At 38.8% G+C, this 15,775-nt stretch overlaps 1 protein-coding gene across 2 annotated transcripts; it reads right to left on the bottom strand.

Moving 5' to 3' along the window:
* Nucleotides 1–10,069: 10,069 nt before the first annotated feature.
* Nucleotides 10,070–15,767, bottom strand: LOC118398419 (CLOCK-interacting pacemaker-like). Of its 2 annotated transcripts, none has more exons than XM_035793736.2 (4): nucleotides 15,268–15,767; nucleotides 14,686–14,855; nucleotides 14,321–14,493; nucleotides 10,070–13,957 (listed from the first exon to the last, which is right to left on the bottom strand). In XM_035793736.2, the coding sequence occupies exons 2-4, from the start codon at nucleotides 14,777–14,779 to the stop codon at nucleotides 13,025–13,027; spliced, it is 1,200 nt and encodes a 399-aa protein (XP_035649629.1). In that variant the 5' UTR covers nucleotides 14,780–14,855; nucleotides 15,268–15,767; the 3' UTR covers nucleotides 10,070–13,024. The 2 variants fall into 2 exon arrangements, with proteins under 2 accessions (XP_035649629.1, XP_035649628.1); XM_035793735.2 differs by having other exon boundaries at nucleotides 15,263–15,766.
* Nucleotides 15,768–15,775: the final 8 nt, after the last annotated feature.

Consider the following 15,775-nt stretch of genomic DNA (forward strand, 5'->3'; position numbering starts at 1 on the left):
GCTGTGTGGTCAGCTGTAGTCTCGCGTTGCCAAACCTCAAAAACCTTGTCGTCATGCCTTCCCTTCCCGTTTAGAGAAGCCTGCTTTGGTTTGGTCTTGAACATAATTTCCAGTTGAGTTGAATTTCAAAGCCAGATAACGTCTAGCTCAAAGGTTATGGAATAAGCTATTTTCACTTTAAATTGACTTAAATGGTGCAGATCTCGGTTCCTTATCGTTTACGTTCACTGCTCCTACGTCTTTGACGTACGTCGTCATCCTACTACAGTTTATACTTTTATACAATCTTTGTTGTTTTGTCTTTGTCTATATTATATCTTAATGCTAGGGGGTTACGAAACAGTGTGAAGCGCAAGGACTTATTTTTATTTGCTAAACAATTTCGAACAGATTTTTGCTTTTTTCAAGAGTCTCACTCAATTTTGGCTGATGCCAACATCTGGAGGTCGCAGGGGGGCAACGATATTTGGCTCTCCCATGGATCTGAACGCTCCGCTGGTGTCACTACAATGAAAAATACATTTGGTGGTAATATTCTACACTCGGACTGCGACCCCGTTGGTCACTTTATTTGTCTTGTGATCAGTTACAATGGCATTACGCGTATTACTGTAAACTTCTACGGGTACAACACCAAACATGAAAATGATGAGTTGCTTGAATCTATAGAGAAACATATACTTCATTGGTTATCTAAATTTCCCAATTCGTTATTATTGATAGGAGGGGACTTTAAGATTACAATAGATAATTCAACTGATAGATGGCCCCCAGGTAGGCCAACCAATCAGAATTTGGGTTTAATACTTTTTATGGAAAAGTTTGATCTTACTGATATATGGAGAGAGAGGTTTCCAGCCGAAAGATCATTCACTTGGAGTAACAAAACAGGCTCCAGACAATCCAGAATAGATTTTTGGCTTATATCCAAATATATTGATAGTGAGTGTGTTACTACAAATATTTGTACTACTCCCCTCACAGACCATAGGGCTATTTACATTGATATCAAAATATTTACCCCTGATACGAACCTTGGTAGAGCATCCTACTGGAAGCTAAATAGCTCATTATTCAATAATGATATAGTTACATTTGAGGTTAAAGAGCTGCTCTCACACTTTTGGGAAAGGGTTTGTGAAGAAAAATCTTATTGCAAGAACTGGGAGCTCTTTAAATTTGAGGTGTCCAAATATCTTAGAAAATATGGCAGTAATCTTGCTAAGACCAGAAGAGCTGAGGAGGAAAAGGTGATCATTAAGATAACTTCCCTTTCTCAGAGGTCCCGAGCCGACCTCTTGGGGGAGGAGAAGATGGAACTAATTGAGTTACAAAATAAACTGGATAATATATATAAATTAAAAGCAGAAGGAGCCTTTATTAGATCTAGGAAAAAATGGATTGAGGAGGGAGAACAGAATTCATCCTATTTCTTTAGACTTGAGAAATTTCACTCTAAAAATAACACTATCCATAAGTTAAACATTGATGGTGTTATTACAGATGACCAAAAATTAATCGCTAAATACTGCAGCAATTTTTACAGAAAATTGTATAGCTTTTCGTACTGTCAGGAATCCACAGATATGTTTTTTAACTCACTGAATAATGTTCACTCTGTCAGTGATATAGAATCTAAACAGTGTGATGAACCCATCAAAGTTGAAGAGATTATAGAGTCTATCAAACATCTAAAGAACAATAAATCACCAGGTGTTGATGGAATTACATCAGAATTTTACAAATTATTTTCTGAACAAGTAGCTCCCTTCCTATTTGAAGTCTTTTTAGAGAGTATTAAAAACAATGTTCTCCATCCTACAATGAGTCAGGGGTTAATAACACTGATACCTAAACCTATAAAAGAAGTGCTGCTCATCGATAACTGGCATCCAATTTGTCTTCTTAATAATGACTATAAGATATTAGCCTCACTACTTGCAAAAATAATGAAAGAAGTCCTGGATGCAGTCATTGATGAAACACAGTCTGGCTTCATGAGGAACAGACATATTTCTAACAATGTCAGACTAGTATTAGACGTACTTGACTACTCAGACCTAATAACTGAGGATAGCTTCATATTATTTTTATAAAGCACTTTACACAGTAGAGCATCAGTTTATCGTCCACTCCCTTGAGAGACTTGGCTTTGGGGATTTTTTCTGTAAGGCTATTAAGACTCTATGCAAATGGTAACAGCTCTATCAAATTGAAATGTTGGACCTCATCTAGATTTTAGTTAAAGAGAGGAATAAGGCACGGTTGTCCTATCTCTCCGTACCTGTTTTTATTAATCACCCAACTTCTTGCAAATTCTTTAAATAATAGTCCTGTACAAGGTATTTCCATAGCTGGTAAAGAAATTATTATAAGCCAGCTGGCTGACGATACTACACTTTTTCTGAAAGACGCTAACCAAATTCCCATATCGATCAATGTGATTACAATCCTTTTCCAAAGCGTCTGGTCTATACCTTAACATTAAGAAATGTGAATTCATGGCTGTCAACGATTGTGTGACACCTTCATATTATGGTATTCCAGTAAAAGAAGAACTTACATATTTAGGCATAACCATTACAAAGGATCAGAAGTCAAGAGGCGTACTAAATTTTAACCCTCTTATTAAAAACCCAGAAGAAACTAAATCAATGGCTACAGAGGGACTTATCTTTAATAATAATAATAATATATGCCATTTAGCAGACGCTTTTATCCAAAGCGACTTACAGTCATGTGTGCATACATTCTACGTATGGGTGGTCCCGGGAATCGAACCCACTACCCTGGCGTTACAAGCGCCATGCTCTACCAACTGAGCTACAGAAGGAGGTAGAGTCCTAATAACCAAGGCTGAAGGTATCTCTAGACTAACATATGTTGCTCTGTCTTTATATCTTGACCGTAAAATAAGCAAGGAGATAGACCAGATGCTTTTCAACTTTCTTTGGAGAAACCGTACCCATTACATTAGGAAAACTGTTGTAATGAACACTTATGAGAATGGTGGACTGAATTTTCTGGACTTTACTACTTTAAATAATACTTTTAAGATCAATTGGATAAAACAATTCCTAAGAAGACCCACTTCTATCTGGAATTTTATTCCTCATCATGTCTTCTCTACTTTTGGTGGCCTTAACTTCATGTTGTTTTGCAATTTTAATATTGACAAAGTTCCAGTGAAACTTTCTGCTTTTCATCGGCAGGTTTTCTTGTCATGGTCCTTAATTTATAAACACAATTTTTCTCCACACAGATATTATATATGGAATAATCGGGATATATTGTATAAAAATACCTCTCTGTTTTTAGAATATTGGTTCCAAAATAATATTCTATTGGTGAGCCAACTGGTAAATGCAGAGGGTCTTTTACTCAGTTATAAAGAATTGTTATCACTTTACAAGGTCCCTGTAACACCTAAAGATTTTGCAATTGTTTTAGATGCCATTCGCTCAGGTGTTGCTTTGTTATTCAGGAAAATGTCAAGACCCTCAGAGCCCTACCTTCTATTGACCCTGTTGACACATCAGTAGGAAAGATTTGTTTATCTTTTGGTCCATTCAACAACAGAGCGATACGATCCTTGTTTCAACAGGATGTTGTATCTATACCTTATGTCATGCCTTAATGGAATGGATTTATTGATAATATCTGTTGGAAAAAAGTTTGGATGTTGCCACACACATACCTACTTGTTAACAAAATTAAGGAAGTTTCCTTTAAAATTATTCATAAATATTATCTTGCCAACCACTATATGAAGAAGTTTAAGGAAAACATCAACTCAAATTGCTCCTTTTGTAATGACCACCCAGAAACAGTTTTGCATCTTTTTTGGCATTGTATGCATGTAAGAAAACTGTGGCAAGACATCAGTAGGTTTATAATTGAACACATTTATGATATTTTACACTATTGTGGAGAGATGTACTGTTTGGATTCTTTACATACGATAGAAATAAGCGGAATCATTTTTATGTAATTAATTTCATTATTCTTTTGGCCAAATTTATATACACAAATGTACATTTACAAACAGAAAACCACATTTTCGTACCCTACAAAATGAAATTGAACTGTATTTTAAGACAGTTAAATGCTCTACTAACAAAAAAGCTGTTAGAATTGTAAGTATATGCATGTCCCTTAAGGTCCTTGTGTAATTGTAATGTGATATTGTACCCCCTAGTTCGATTGTCTATTGTTTGTAATCTATGTATGCTTGTGTTCCCTCATGTGCTTTATGTTTGATTTGTTATTAAAAAATAAAAATAAAAAAGAAGCCTGCTTTTCGAGCAGAGGCTTTTCTAATTAATTCAGGGGATTTTAATGAAACACCTGATGCATCTCCTGATCCTTTTCCTCCGAGAACGAGTCAAAGCCCTCAAAATAGCAATAGTATCACTACATTATGCAATGATCTATGTGTTGAGGATGCCTGGCGTTATTTCAATCTGGATGCAAAGGGTTCTTCTACCTGACCAACAAAACTATGTCACATAAATCTAGAATAGATTTATTCCTAATTTCCCCCTTTTTGTTACAATTTGTTATAGATGTAGATCATCCGTTGGCTCCCTTTTCTGATCATCACTTGATTTCCCTGAGTTTACAAGCTACTAACAAAATCCAAATGATATAGGAAATTAAACAACACACTTCTTAAAGATACTACTCTCATTGAAAACATCAAATCTTTAGCTAAAGATATTTTTTTGCAAGATATGACTTGGGTCATGGAAGTAGATGGGAATTTTTCAAATATAAAGTCAGTGGTAGCCATTAAACGGGCGAAGAGCTGGTGCACTTAAAGAACCTTAGAGAAAAAGAGATGATGAGCAAACATGACAGTTTTCTAAAGAAAGATAATCTATCTGAAGAAGAGGAGTCTGTATTCAAGTCTTTACAACTAGTATTAGAACAGCTTTACACACCTAGCAAAGGGTGCCTTTGTAAGGTCAAGAGCAACATGGATTGAAGAGGGAGAAAGAAACACGAGTTACTTTCTTCCACTTGAAAAGAGAAACTACAAAATAACATCTGTAACTACACTTAAAACGAACAATGTTTTATGCAAAGATCCCATTACAATATCATCATTTGTCAATTCCTTTTATGAAAACTCTCAATTTCAGGAAGATGGTTGTGAAAGCTACATTTGCCACATTCAGAATTGTCCCTGTAATTGAGGATGATTTCCACTCATTTTGCGATTCACCTGTGTCAATTGAAGAAATTAGAGAGGCTCTGAATTCAATGAAAAAAGGGAAATCACCTGGCCCTGATGGCCTGTCAGTTGAAATCACATGGCCCTGATGGCCTGTCAGTTGAAACCACCTGGCCCTGATGGCCTGTCAGTTGAAATCACCTGGCCCTGATGGCCTGTCAGTTGAAATCACCTGGCCCTGATGGCCTGTCAGTTGAAATCACCTGGCCCTGATGGCCTGTCAGTTGAATTCTATAGACAGTTTTGGGAGATACTAGAAGACCTCATTTTTTATGTTTCAAGATTGCATTAAAAGTGGGGAAATGGTCTCCACTATGAAACAGGGCCTTATTTCATTGATTCCGAAGCCCAATAAAGACCCTTCTCTCATTGACAATTGGAGACCAATGACTTTATTAAATATTGATTACAAATTGATTGCTCTGGTTTATGCCAAAAGATTAAAGAAAGGAATAGACACCATTATAAATGAGACTCAAACAGGATTTATGAAGGGCCGTCACATAAGCTCTGACATTTGTTTAGTCTTGGACCTTATAGATTATTCAGATGTGGTTGTCTTATTTTTGGACTTCTGTAAAGCCTTTGACATAATCAAACATACATTTCACTTTAGGTCTCAAACTTTTTGGATTCGGTGAAAATTTTATCAAAGTAAGTTGCATGTTTTCCAAAGATATAAATAGTTCTATGTTACTAAACCTTAATACTTCCAAAATATTCAGTATCAACAGAAGTGTACGACAGGGATGCCCAATTTCACCATTTTATTCATTTTGGTTGTGGAACTTCTATTTCTAGATATTCAGAATAAAGCACATTTGTATGGCTTAACCATTTTTAACAAAGAAATCTAAATTTCCCAACTGGCTGATGATACTACTCTTTTATTAAGAGACAAAGACCAGGTCGACCATGCCCTTAATGCTGTAACTGCATTTTCTATTGCATCAGGATTAAAAATGACTGTTTCTAAATGTGAAATCAAATGTTTATTTGACTCTGATGATAAAGAAATAGAAAATATTCCTGTAAAGGACTGTGTTAAATATTTAAGAATACATCTGTCAAAAAACAACTTAGTCAGACAACATTTGAAATTCTCTCCTAAAATGAAGACAACCAAAACTATATTTAATAATTGGCTACAAAGAGATCTTTCTACACTTGGGAGAGTACTTTTGTCCAAGGCAGAGGGACTGTCTTGTTTTGTGTACCCCTCATTATCGTTATGTGTAAATCCTGCTACTTGTAAAGAGATCAATAAGACCTTTCTTGACTTCATCTGGAAAAAATTGTCTCACAAACTTAAAAAGTCAGTCCTTTGTAATAAAAGAGCTGAAGGCGGTCTGAAAGTGTTGGATTTTGTTGACATAAATAACATTTTCAAGATCACCTGGTTGAAAAGATGTTTGATCAGTACTGATTCAATATGGTATTTCATTCCAAATAATGTGTTTCATAAGTTGGGAGGTCTTCAGTTTTTACTGAAATGTAATTATATTCTTGAAAAATTACCCACTAAATTGGCTAGGTTTCACCAACAAGCTTTAATGGCCTGGAAAATATGTTTCCTGCACAATTTTTCCCCACATAAAGCTCTTTTGTGGAATAATTCAGACATAACTATAAGGAGTTGTTGCATTGTTCTACTCCAGCTGGCATGAGAGGAATATTGACTTTGTTCTTGATGTTTTCAACAACAAGGGTAATATTCTCACATATGAACAATTTATAACATTGAAAGAGTTTCCAATAACTTTCAGAGAGTTTATTTCTGTGATCAAAGCTGTTCCCAGTGGTCTAACTACACTAAAGAAAACTCATCTTAGCTTTGGTAATGATCACAAAGTTTATCCAGAACTCAGATTGGAAGGCGTGGGCTTACTTGAGAAATCTTGTTGTAATAAATATATAAGACAAATTCTTCATTCACACAACCAACTTACACCGAGAGGAACATTTTTATGGAACATGCTTATTCCTGGTTAAGGCCTTACAAATATTGTATACCAAACAAAGTTAAGGAAGTGCACATTAAAATTTGACATAAGATATATCCATGTAATTCTATGATATCCAAGTGTGTGGCTATTGATGATATCTGCGTTTTTTTGTGAAAAAGAAAGTGAGAATCTGTCTCACTTGTTCTTTGAATGTAAATTTGTGTCAGAATTTTGTGAAAACCTTGCAAAATACTTATTTACCATTATGAACACTACCCATGTTTTTGACATGAAAGATATAATATGTTACTATTGGAATTATAACAAGACCATTGAAATTATTGTGATTTAAAAAAAATATTGTTGCCAAATACTTTATACAAAAACAAAAATTCCATAATTCTATACCAAAATTACACTTTTTTTATATTGAATTGAACTATTTTATAAAACATTAACCCTAGTGAAATAATAACACGAATAACATTTTCCAACATCATTACAATAAGATGTTTTTTTACCAATTACCAATTGCACTCGAAATGTTTATGTTTAATTAAAAAAAAGATGTATAGTTTGTTTTAGTATTTTCTTAATACCTGCATTCTGTTTTGTATGATGTAAGAATTAATTGTTGATCTGTATTTTGAATAAAAAACATAAAAAAATCAAATAAAAAGGCTGCTTTTCGAAGAGCTGTTCTAAATACTGTACTATCACTCCCTTCGCCAGTAGAAGTCAGTATAATTCAAAATGTTCAGGAGAAAAGTGCCTGTTACATTTGTTCGTCTGCTTTCTATTTAACTTTTTTTGTGGGATGCAGCTTCCACCGCAAATTGCTTATTTTTTAAAACAAATACAACGACATGAATCAAAAAGATTAGGTCTCAATGCCTTGCCAAGGCTGCACTGCAGCATCGACTCACAGGTATTATCCCACTACTGGACAGCACGGGGGATTTGACCTGCTTCGTTTCCGACCTGGGCCGGTTCACCCCTCCTTAGACAACCTGGTGGTTCCGGGCTCCCCCAGGAACACCATATTGATACCGAACATAGCGTGGACACCCGTTCGACGTAGTGTGCTGCAGCACAGAGCTCCTCAGCTCACTTGATCCACCAACCTCAGCCTCCCAGTGACTTGGATTACAGGCACATGCCACCGCACCCGGCGAGATACTCAGCTGCAGGTAAAGGTGATAAGAGGTAGGATAGTGTAGCGAAATTTTAGTTCCGTCTCTGAAGTCTATGTCAGTCTTGTCAAAACAATGAATTTGATGTGTATTTATTAACTGATCATACAGTATGTGTACAGTGTAGGAACTGAGGCAGTCTTTCCGATGCCACACTGATTAGTTAAATGTATAAAAACAGAGAGGAAGAGACTACTCTCCATCTTTACTTTTATCTCAACAAAGGCAGAATACAGTGTTTAACCTTTCTACTGTCTGGGTCAGCTCTAAAATAAATGTAAATTACTTTTTGAAAGAAGTTCAGCCTTCGTATGTAAGTATGGACTTTCCCCTCTTGTGCCATGCTTGTAGTGTTGACAGTGTGTAAAAGTGAGTAAAACCACAGATAGAACAATGAGCTAGATATTTCACTGGATATGTAAGTGTGAATAATCCGGTTGGGGGTTCTACTCACTACCACATATGGTGATGAGAGGAAACCCAGAGGCCGGCAGTGGGAGAAGATTGAGTGAAAATGATTTTGGCCGACACGCCCACTTCACAGAGTAGGCGTTCCCTAACGGAAATATTCAAATGCATGCTAGAACACGCCAATAGGATCTTGCTAGCTCGTGCTTTGCGCTGGGCCCCCTCCTGGCTTGTTCTGCCCACTACGGCTCATTTGTTCCCATTGGAAACGACAGGCTGTGGTTTTCTTGGGTTAGTTATCACAAATCTCTGGTAAAACACATCCGATCCTCTCTCTGGATTGTTAGTGTAGAAAAGGTCCATGGAGTTGGTGGAATCGTCCTTTAGTTCATGGCCACTTGCTGGCCCAGTGCGCTTTAATTGGGTCAGGTGGAAATGGCTGCGGAGCACTGCTTGGAGCGCACGCTTCAAACCTACTGTTTAATTATTTTTTTTAACCTTTATTTAATTAGGCAAGTCAGTTAACAACAAAATCTTATTTACAATGACAATGGACAATGATCACGGCCCTACAGATCATCACAGGCCAATTATGCCATTGACGTATGGTTAAAATGTAACGAAATTACATGTACATATGAAGACAAACCTGGAAGGATGAAATTTGAAACGTAATTATTATTTGCCGAATTGATAAATCCTGATATCAAACTAATTGAGATTACTGATTGAATAATTGATAACTGGTTCGATTTATTTGCATTATCATTCTCATGATTATGAATAAATGGTTATGATCCTAAATGACTCAATCATCATTCCTATTGGTCTGAATTGCTGAATTAACTAATTATGTTAATGAGAATGATTGATATTATTTGACTTTTGTGATTATGAATTTGATTGGATACATGTTATTCTGTTTCCTTTGTTATACAGCACAGACAAACTACCCAGTAAATATACCACTTTCTGGTTAAAGGAATTCCTGCCTCAGTCTCCTCCATTCCTTTCAGTCACCTGACCCGTGACCTGACCACCTGTTCACCTTTACTATTGTCAGTCATCCTACCTGTCTAGCTACCCACACAGATTCCAATAATCTGTCAGTGTGTTTTATTTTACTGTCAATGGTCTGTTCACGTGGTTTCCTCGATCATGAGTTACTTATGATGTTGCAATATAACATATAAAGGAGTCAGCAGTGTGTGATCTCATCCATCTTCTCTGCTCAATTATATTGACTTAGATATTATTGTGCTTCATCACCACAGACAGAGACCACGTTCTTGGAAATAGCGTTTATTAAGCAAGCAATGTATCTTCTAAAAACTGAACAAAAAAAAGTTCACTTGAGCAACACAAACACAGATACTGCATTTACTAACCATCATTCAATTAAACGATCCTGATTTGTATAGCTGCAAAAAAGAAAAACGTGTTTTAGGAAGTCAACATCATGATCAATTTATTTTTCTGCAGCTTTTACATAGTTTATCATTTAAATAAAAAAAATAGTAATACAAAACAGTGCTACAGAATCTGTTAAGCGTTATTTTCTTATTTTGTTATCAATCACAAGCTACTACGGCTGTGCTATTGAAACATTGAGCTCATAATATTAATATAATTACATTTAATTTATGTCCTTGCGATGAGGAGGCAGGTTAACAATGATAGAAAAACAGCTGCCAACATTTAAATATAAGACAAACTTTTAGTTTTTTTTTAACCTATTTGAACTGTGGTAACAAGCACATACAGGTTTTATGCAGTTCTTATAGATGAGAAATTCAGGAAGCTCAAGTTTTAAAATGGCTTCCCCGAGGCCTATTACTACTTACACTGAAGATAACATGTACTGTTATTTGCATTTTAGGCAGTAAAGCACAAATTATATCACCTTCTTTGCACTTGTAACAACTTCAAGGCACTCCGATGCTTTGCAGGTCAATATAACAAGATATCTCAATAAGGGCTACTGTACGTCTGACAGTCTGTCTTCTTATGGAGAACTCCTTATTTGAAAAATAAAATAATTGAACACCACATAATCAATTGTCTAAATAAGGCCATGAAAGTAACATAGTACAGGGAGATATGATGCTTGGTCTATTACAAAAACACAATCGCAGGTTTAAAAATAACTTAAACCTCATGATAAATTGTGCCAACTTAGGTCTTACTTGGGAGTAACTTCCCATGCAAATACAATACAAGGTTTTAAATAAAGTTAAGCTTTTTGATAAGGCCTTGAAAATGATCTCACGTCAGTCTTTGTTGTTTTAAAAAAATGCTTTGATGAACAGAATCCTCACTGGAGTCCTGAAGGAGTCTTTAGGTAAAGCACTGTCTTTCCTTGTCCAGAGGTCCATGAATTCACAAAGAGGAAAAAAGTATTCTGTGTTTCCTGCTTTCCATTCTTCTTTGACATTTTACAGTGGAAACCTACTGGCTCTTGTAAAGCATATCAATAAAGATCTTCATCTTAAATTTAGACCATACATTTTAACTGTTGTTTGTTTGTTGGGTTCAGTTCAGGTACCCATTCTAGCACTCTCGCTAGCCATACCACGCAAGCTTTCCTCAAAATAGGCCTATTTTACTCAGCATGCCCCATTTCAAGTCATACCTATAACTGGTTAAAGTGTCAGTTGGTGGACACTTACAGCTTTCAGTAAAACAGCCCCATATGGCTTATCTCAGAGATACCCAGCATGACAAGCACATCCATAACATGATGCTGCCACCACAAAACTTGAAAATACAGAAGATCAACAACATTTGCATTCACTCCACATTACTGGCCTGTATGACAAATTGAAAAGAAGGAAGCCTGTGTTAAAAATCCACTTCAAATCATCCATTCTGTTTGCAACAAGGACGTTGAACAAGACTGTAAGACAACACAGCAAATAAATATAAAAATACACTTTTTGGCAGCATCATGTTATGGGTATGCTTGTCACCGACAGGGACTAGGGAGTTTGTCAGGATCAAAATAAATATTAAAGGAGCAAAGCTCAGGTAAAAACCCGCTGCAGTCTTCTGAAAACCTACGCTTGGGAGTTTTATTTTTTCCGCTGGACGATTAAACAAATGTTAATGTCAAAGAATGTCTTCTTCCTAATCTCTTTTTCTCCCCAATTTTGTGGTATTCAATTGGTAGTTACAGTCTTGTCTCATCGCTGCAACTCCCGTATGGAGTCGGGAGAGGCTAAGGTCGAGAGCCGTGCGTCCTCCGAAACACAACCCAACCAAGCCACGCTGCTTCTTGACACAATGCCCACTTAACCCGGAAGCCAGTTGCACCAATGTGTCTGAGGAAACCCCCATACAACTGGCTACCGTGTCAGCGTGCGGGCCAGGCACAGGAGTCGCTAGTGCCAGATGGGACAAGGAAACCCCTGCCAGCCAAACCGTCCCCTAACCCGGACGATGCTGGGCCAATTGTGCGCCGCCCCATGGGTCTCCCGGTCATGGCCGGCTGGGACAGAGCCTGGACTCGAACCCAGAATCTCTAGTTGCACACAGCTAGCACTGCCCCCCAGAATGGCTTTCCAAGAGGTGTTGAATGTTCCTGAATGGTCCAGTCTCCTTCCTGTTTAAATTGGCTTGAAAACCAGAGACAATGCTTGAATATTGGAGTCCATCAATGATTCCCAACCAAATGTAGAGTATTTTGACAAAAACAATGGATATATATTGCCCTCTGTTTTGTAAAGTTAGAGGAAACTTATTCAAAATTATTCCCAGCTGTAATGGCTGCCAAAGGTGCTTCCACCAGGTATTAACTCTGGGATGTGAAGACATACGCAGTCAAGACATCTTTGTTTTTTTCTTATTCATTTGGAAAATGTTCTATACATTTTCTTTCAATATGAAAATGTGGAGTAGATTGGTAGGGAAAGAAAATTTATTTAATTTTAAGGCTGTGCAAAGGGTGTGTCGACTCACTAGAATCAAAGTAGTGCACTAGAGTCACAGTAGTGCAGTTTATGGAGAATAGAGCGATTTCATAATGTACAGGAGCCTCCTATCCAACCGGGCCTGGGGTAAGGCAGGCAAGTATTAGTATATATACTGCTAGTAGAGACTACTGCTAGTATGTAGGTCAGATTATATGTCTGTGTGATAATTGTGGGCATAGTAATGCCAGTCTAGCTGCCTCAGCCTCCCCCACTTCAACTCAGTCTCTGCCCAGTCTAACAGATGAAACCCTGCTTTTACTTAGTTCAGATCTAATCTGTATCTGCCTTTAAGCTGCTCTGCTGCCCACTGCCCTTCTCTTCCTGCTCTTCCTGGAGGCTGGTCTGCAGCTTGCTCCAGATGCTGGTATCTCCGGTCTGCAGGGCCTGCAGGAAGAGGTTGGTGTGCTCCTTGAGCCGGTCCAGGTCTATCTGGGTCCTGCGGTTCTGACGAATCAGGTCCTTGGTACTCAGGGTGATCTCCAGCAGACCAGACTTGGATAGGATGTTGTACGTGTTGCAGAAACGCTTGTGCTTTATGTCATGGTCATCGCTATTGTCGTCGTGGTTGCTGTCATCGTGGCAGCTGTTGTCGTTGGTTGTGGTGACGGTGGGTTGTGGGAGGGAGAGGGTATTGGTTTTCTCAGGGACCTCAGAGGTGAGGGTGTCTGAAGGCGTTACGGTTAAGGCAGGGGACGGGGCTGGGGAGAACTCTGATCTACTGACGAGAGAGGATCTTGCAGGACTGCTGCAAGCACTGGAGTCTGTGAGGGAGGGGGTGAGCCTATGCTGGGGAGAGGAGGACAGGGAGCTAGAGGGAGGAGGGAGACTGGGGGTGCTGGAACCAGAAGAACCACAGCTAGAACTTCTAGACTGGTGCCTCTGCTGTTTGTTTCTGTGGTTGTGATGGTGTTCCCGGTGGCTAGAGGCAGAGGGGGATGAAGCGGGGAAATAACAAGAGCTTACTCCCCCGGAGGAACTCGAACTGTCTCCAGGGTGAGGGGCGATCTTCGGGTAGGACCTAAGGATGGGAAGATTCTTCTTGGGGCGCCGGCGTTTGGAAGTGGCCTCCTTAGGGTTGGATATGGTGCCGTGGGAGACCACAGGGGAGACAACGGGCTGGACGAAGACCACCTGAGGCTGCTGGACCATCTCCACAGCTGGGCTGAACCCCCATGGCTTCTGAGAGGGAGGGTTGTTCCCAGGCTGGAGAGAGAGGACACAGACACAAAACAGAAAGATTAGTTCATGAACAATACTATAAGAGAGTACCAAAAGGTTCAAGACAGAGGACACAGTCAATCACAATACAGACTAGCCCATGAACAATACTATAGATATTATAGAAGGCTACATAGAAACCAGTCCCAATACACAGATTAATAATCCATGATTAGGATAAAAGAAGGTGGAAAATGCAAAGACAGAATGTTCTTACACCCAGGAAATGATTTGAAAATAATAAAATAATAATTAACCATCAAAGTAATACAAATAAAATCAGACACTCCAAGAAATCATGAATAGCTACAACTTCACTGATGGTTAAGTGGGACCTTTCTAACATACCTGTTTTAGGAGGACATTTTTCAAGATCATGGGGGACATGTTGGAGTAGGACCCCCCCAACACAGCTAGCTGTGAGGGATGAGACCCCGACCCGGATGGAGGGTGCTGGGCCTCTCTCTTGGACACAGTGCGAGATGAGTCCTCAGAATCTGTCAGGTCTATGGTGCTGGCATCTGTGGAGGGAAGGAGAAGATCGATTCAGTGTTTTCGGGACAAGAAAAATAAAGACAACTTCAATGATATGGTGGGGGAAGACAGTTGGGAATCAACAAAGGGAAGTAATAGTAGAAAGCACCCTTCAAAGCTAAAGATGATGAAGATGGTAGTAAAGACATCAGAACGAAGGGACTCAGTGAGGGACTAACCTGAGAAACCAGAGTCTCTCTCCGAGTCTGTTCTGGAGCTTCCAGACTTCCTGGTCCTAGATTGCCCTTCTGCTTTCCTCTTGGTACTACTCATCTTGTTTCTTTTCAATGGTCTTGTCAGTCACTCAGACTACTACACCCACATCAGTGTAGTAGAATGGATAGGAAACCTGGGATGCAACCCCCCCAACAAAAAAAAATCTGCATTATTATATGGTTCGTTACTACATATCTATTGCAACTCCTTCCGTGTTGTAGGGGCAATACTGTTCTAGGGGTGCAATACGCTTCCATTCTGTTAGAATCTAGCCGTTTCTGTGTCCCTCCTGCTAGGATTATAGTTCAGTAGCTAGCTGCAGTTTTAGCATTACTGCTAGCTATTCCAATTCCTGGATTTTGAAATTAGCTAACTAACGTTGGCTACTTGGATTGTCACAGACCACTAGCTAGCTATACCAACTACGTTAGCATGTCTGAATGCAACGTATCTAGTTACATCTTTCCTTTGGACGTATTAGCTAGCAACGATTACAATACAGAACAATGCATAGACATGATTGAAACAATACAAATGTACCCAACTTCGTGTCCTTGCTCAATCCTAACTTGTGGTCTATCGCCCGCTCGCAGTCTCTCCGCCACAGTCTGTCGGTCTGGTGTGAGTGTGTAACGTTAGTCGGCAAAGTAGTACACATATACACGGGGCTAGGCTTCTGCCAGCTAGCGCACATGCAGCGAGGAATTCCAGGAGAATCCGATGTGATGCGATGCAATATTCTTGATCGAGACGGTGCAGCAACACCACAGGGAGTGAGTGAGTGAGTAGCTAATGTTCCGAATGATCAACAATGTTCTCCCGGCAGTGAGAAACCGGATGGGACACGATCTTCTCGTCTAAAGTATGTGTACCTCACCTATCCATATTTGGAAGTTTGTGGCTGTATAGTCGTGTTCTCCGCATTTGTTTGTGCTGTCTAGCCCACCCACTACTATATTTCACCAGTATGCCATCTGACGAAATTGTGTTCAACAGTGAACTATGGGAGTTGTACCACAGATAGAACAATGACACATATATTTCACCGGATGT

This window comes from Oncorhynchus keta, chromosome 19, assembly GCF_023373465.1.
Source record: "Oncorhynchus keta strain PuntledgeMale-10-30-2019 chromosome 19, Oket_V2, whole genome shotgun sequence".
NCBI lineage: Eukaryota > Metazoa > Chordata > Actinopteri > Salmoniformes > Salmonidae > Oncorhynchus > Oncorhynchus keta.

What these genes read in the sequence shown, in the direction of transcription:
- LOC118398419 (XM_035793736.2), bottom strand. Translation starts at nt 14,779, where the DNA reads ATGAGTAGTACCAAGAGGAAAGCAGAAGGGCAATCTAGGACCAGGAAG. An exon ending in GAGAGACTCTGGTTTCTCAG is followed by an intron (nt 14,494 to 14,685) that starts GTTAGTCCCTCA and finishes TTCCCTCCACAG; the next exon opens with ATGCCAGCACCATAGACCTG. An exon ending in AAAATGTCCTCCTAAAACAG is followed by an intron (nt 13,958 to 14,320) that starts GTATGTTAGAAA and finishes CTCTCTCTCCAG; the next exon opens with CCTGGGAACAACCCTCCCTC.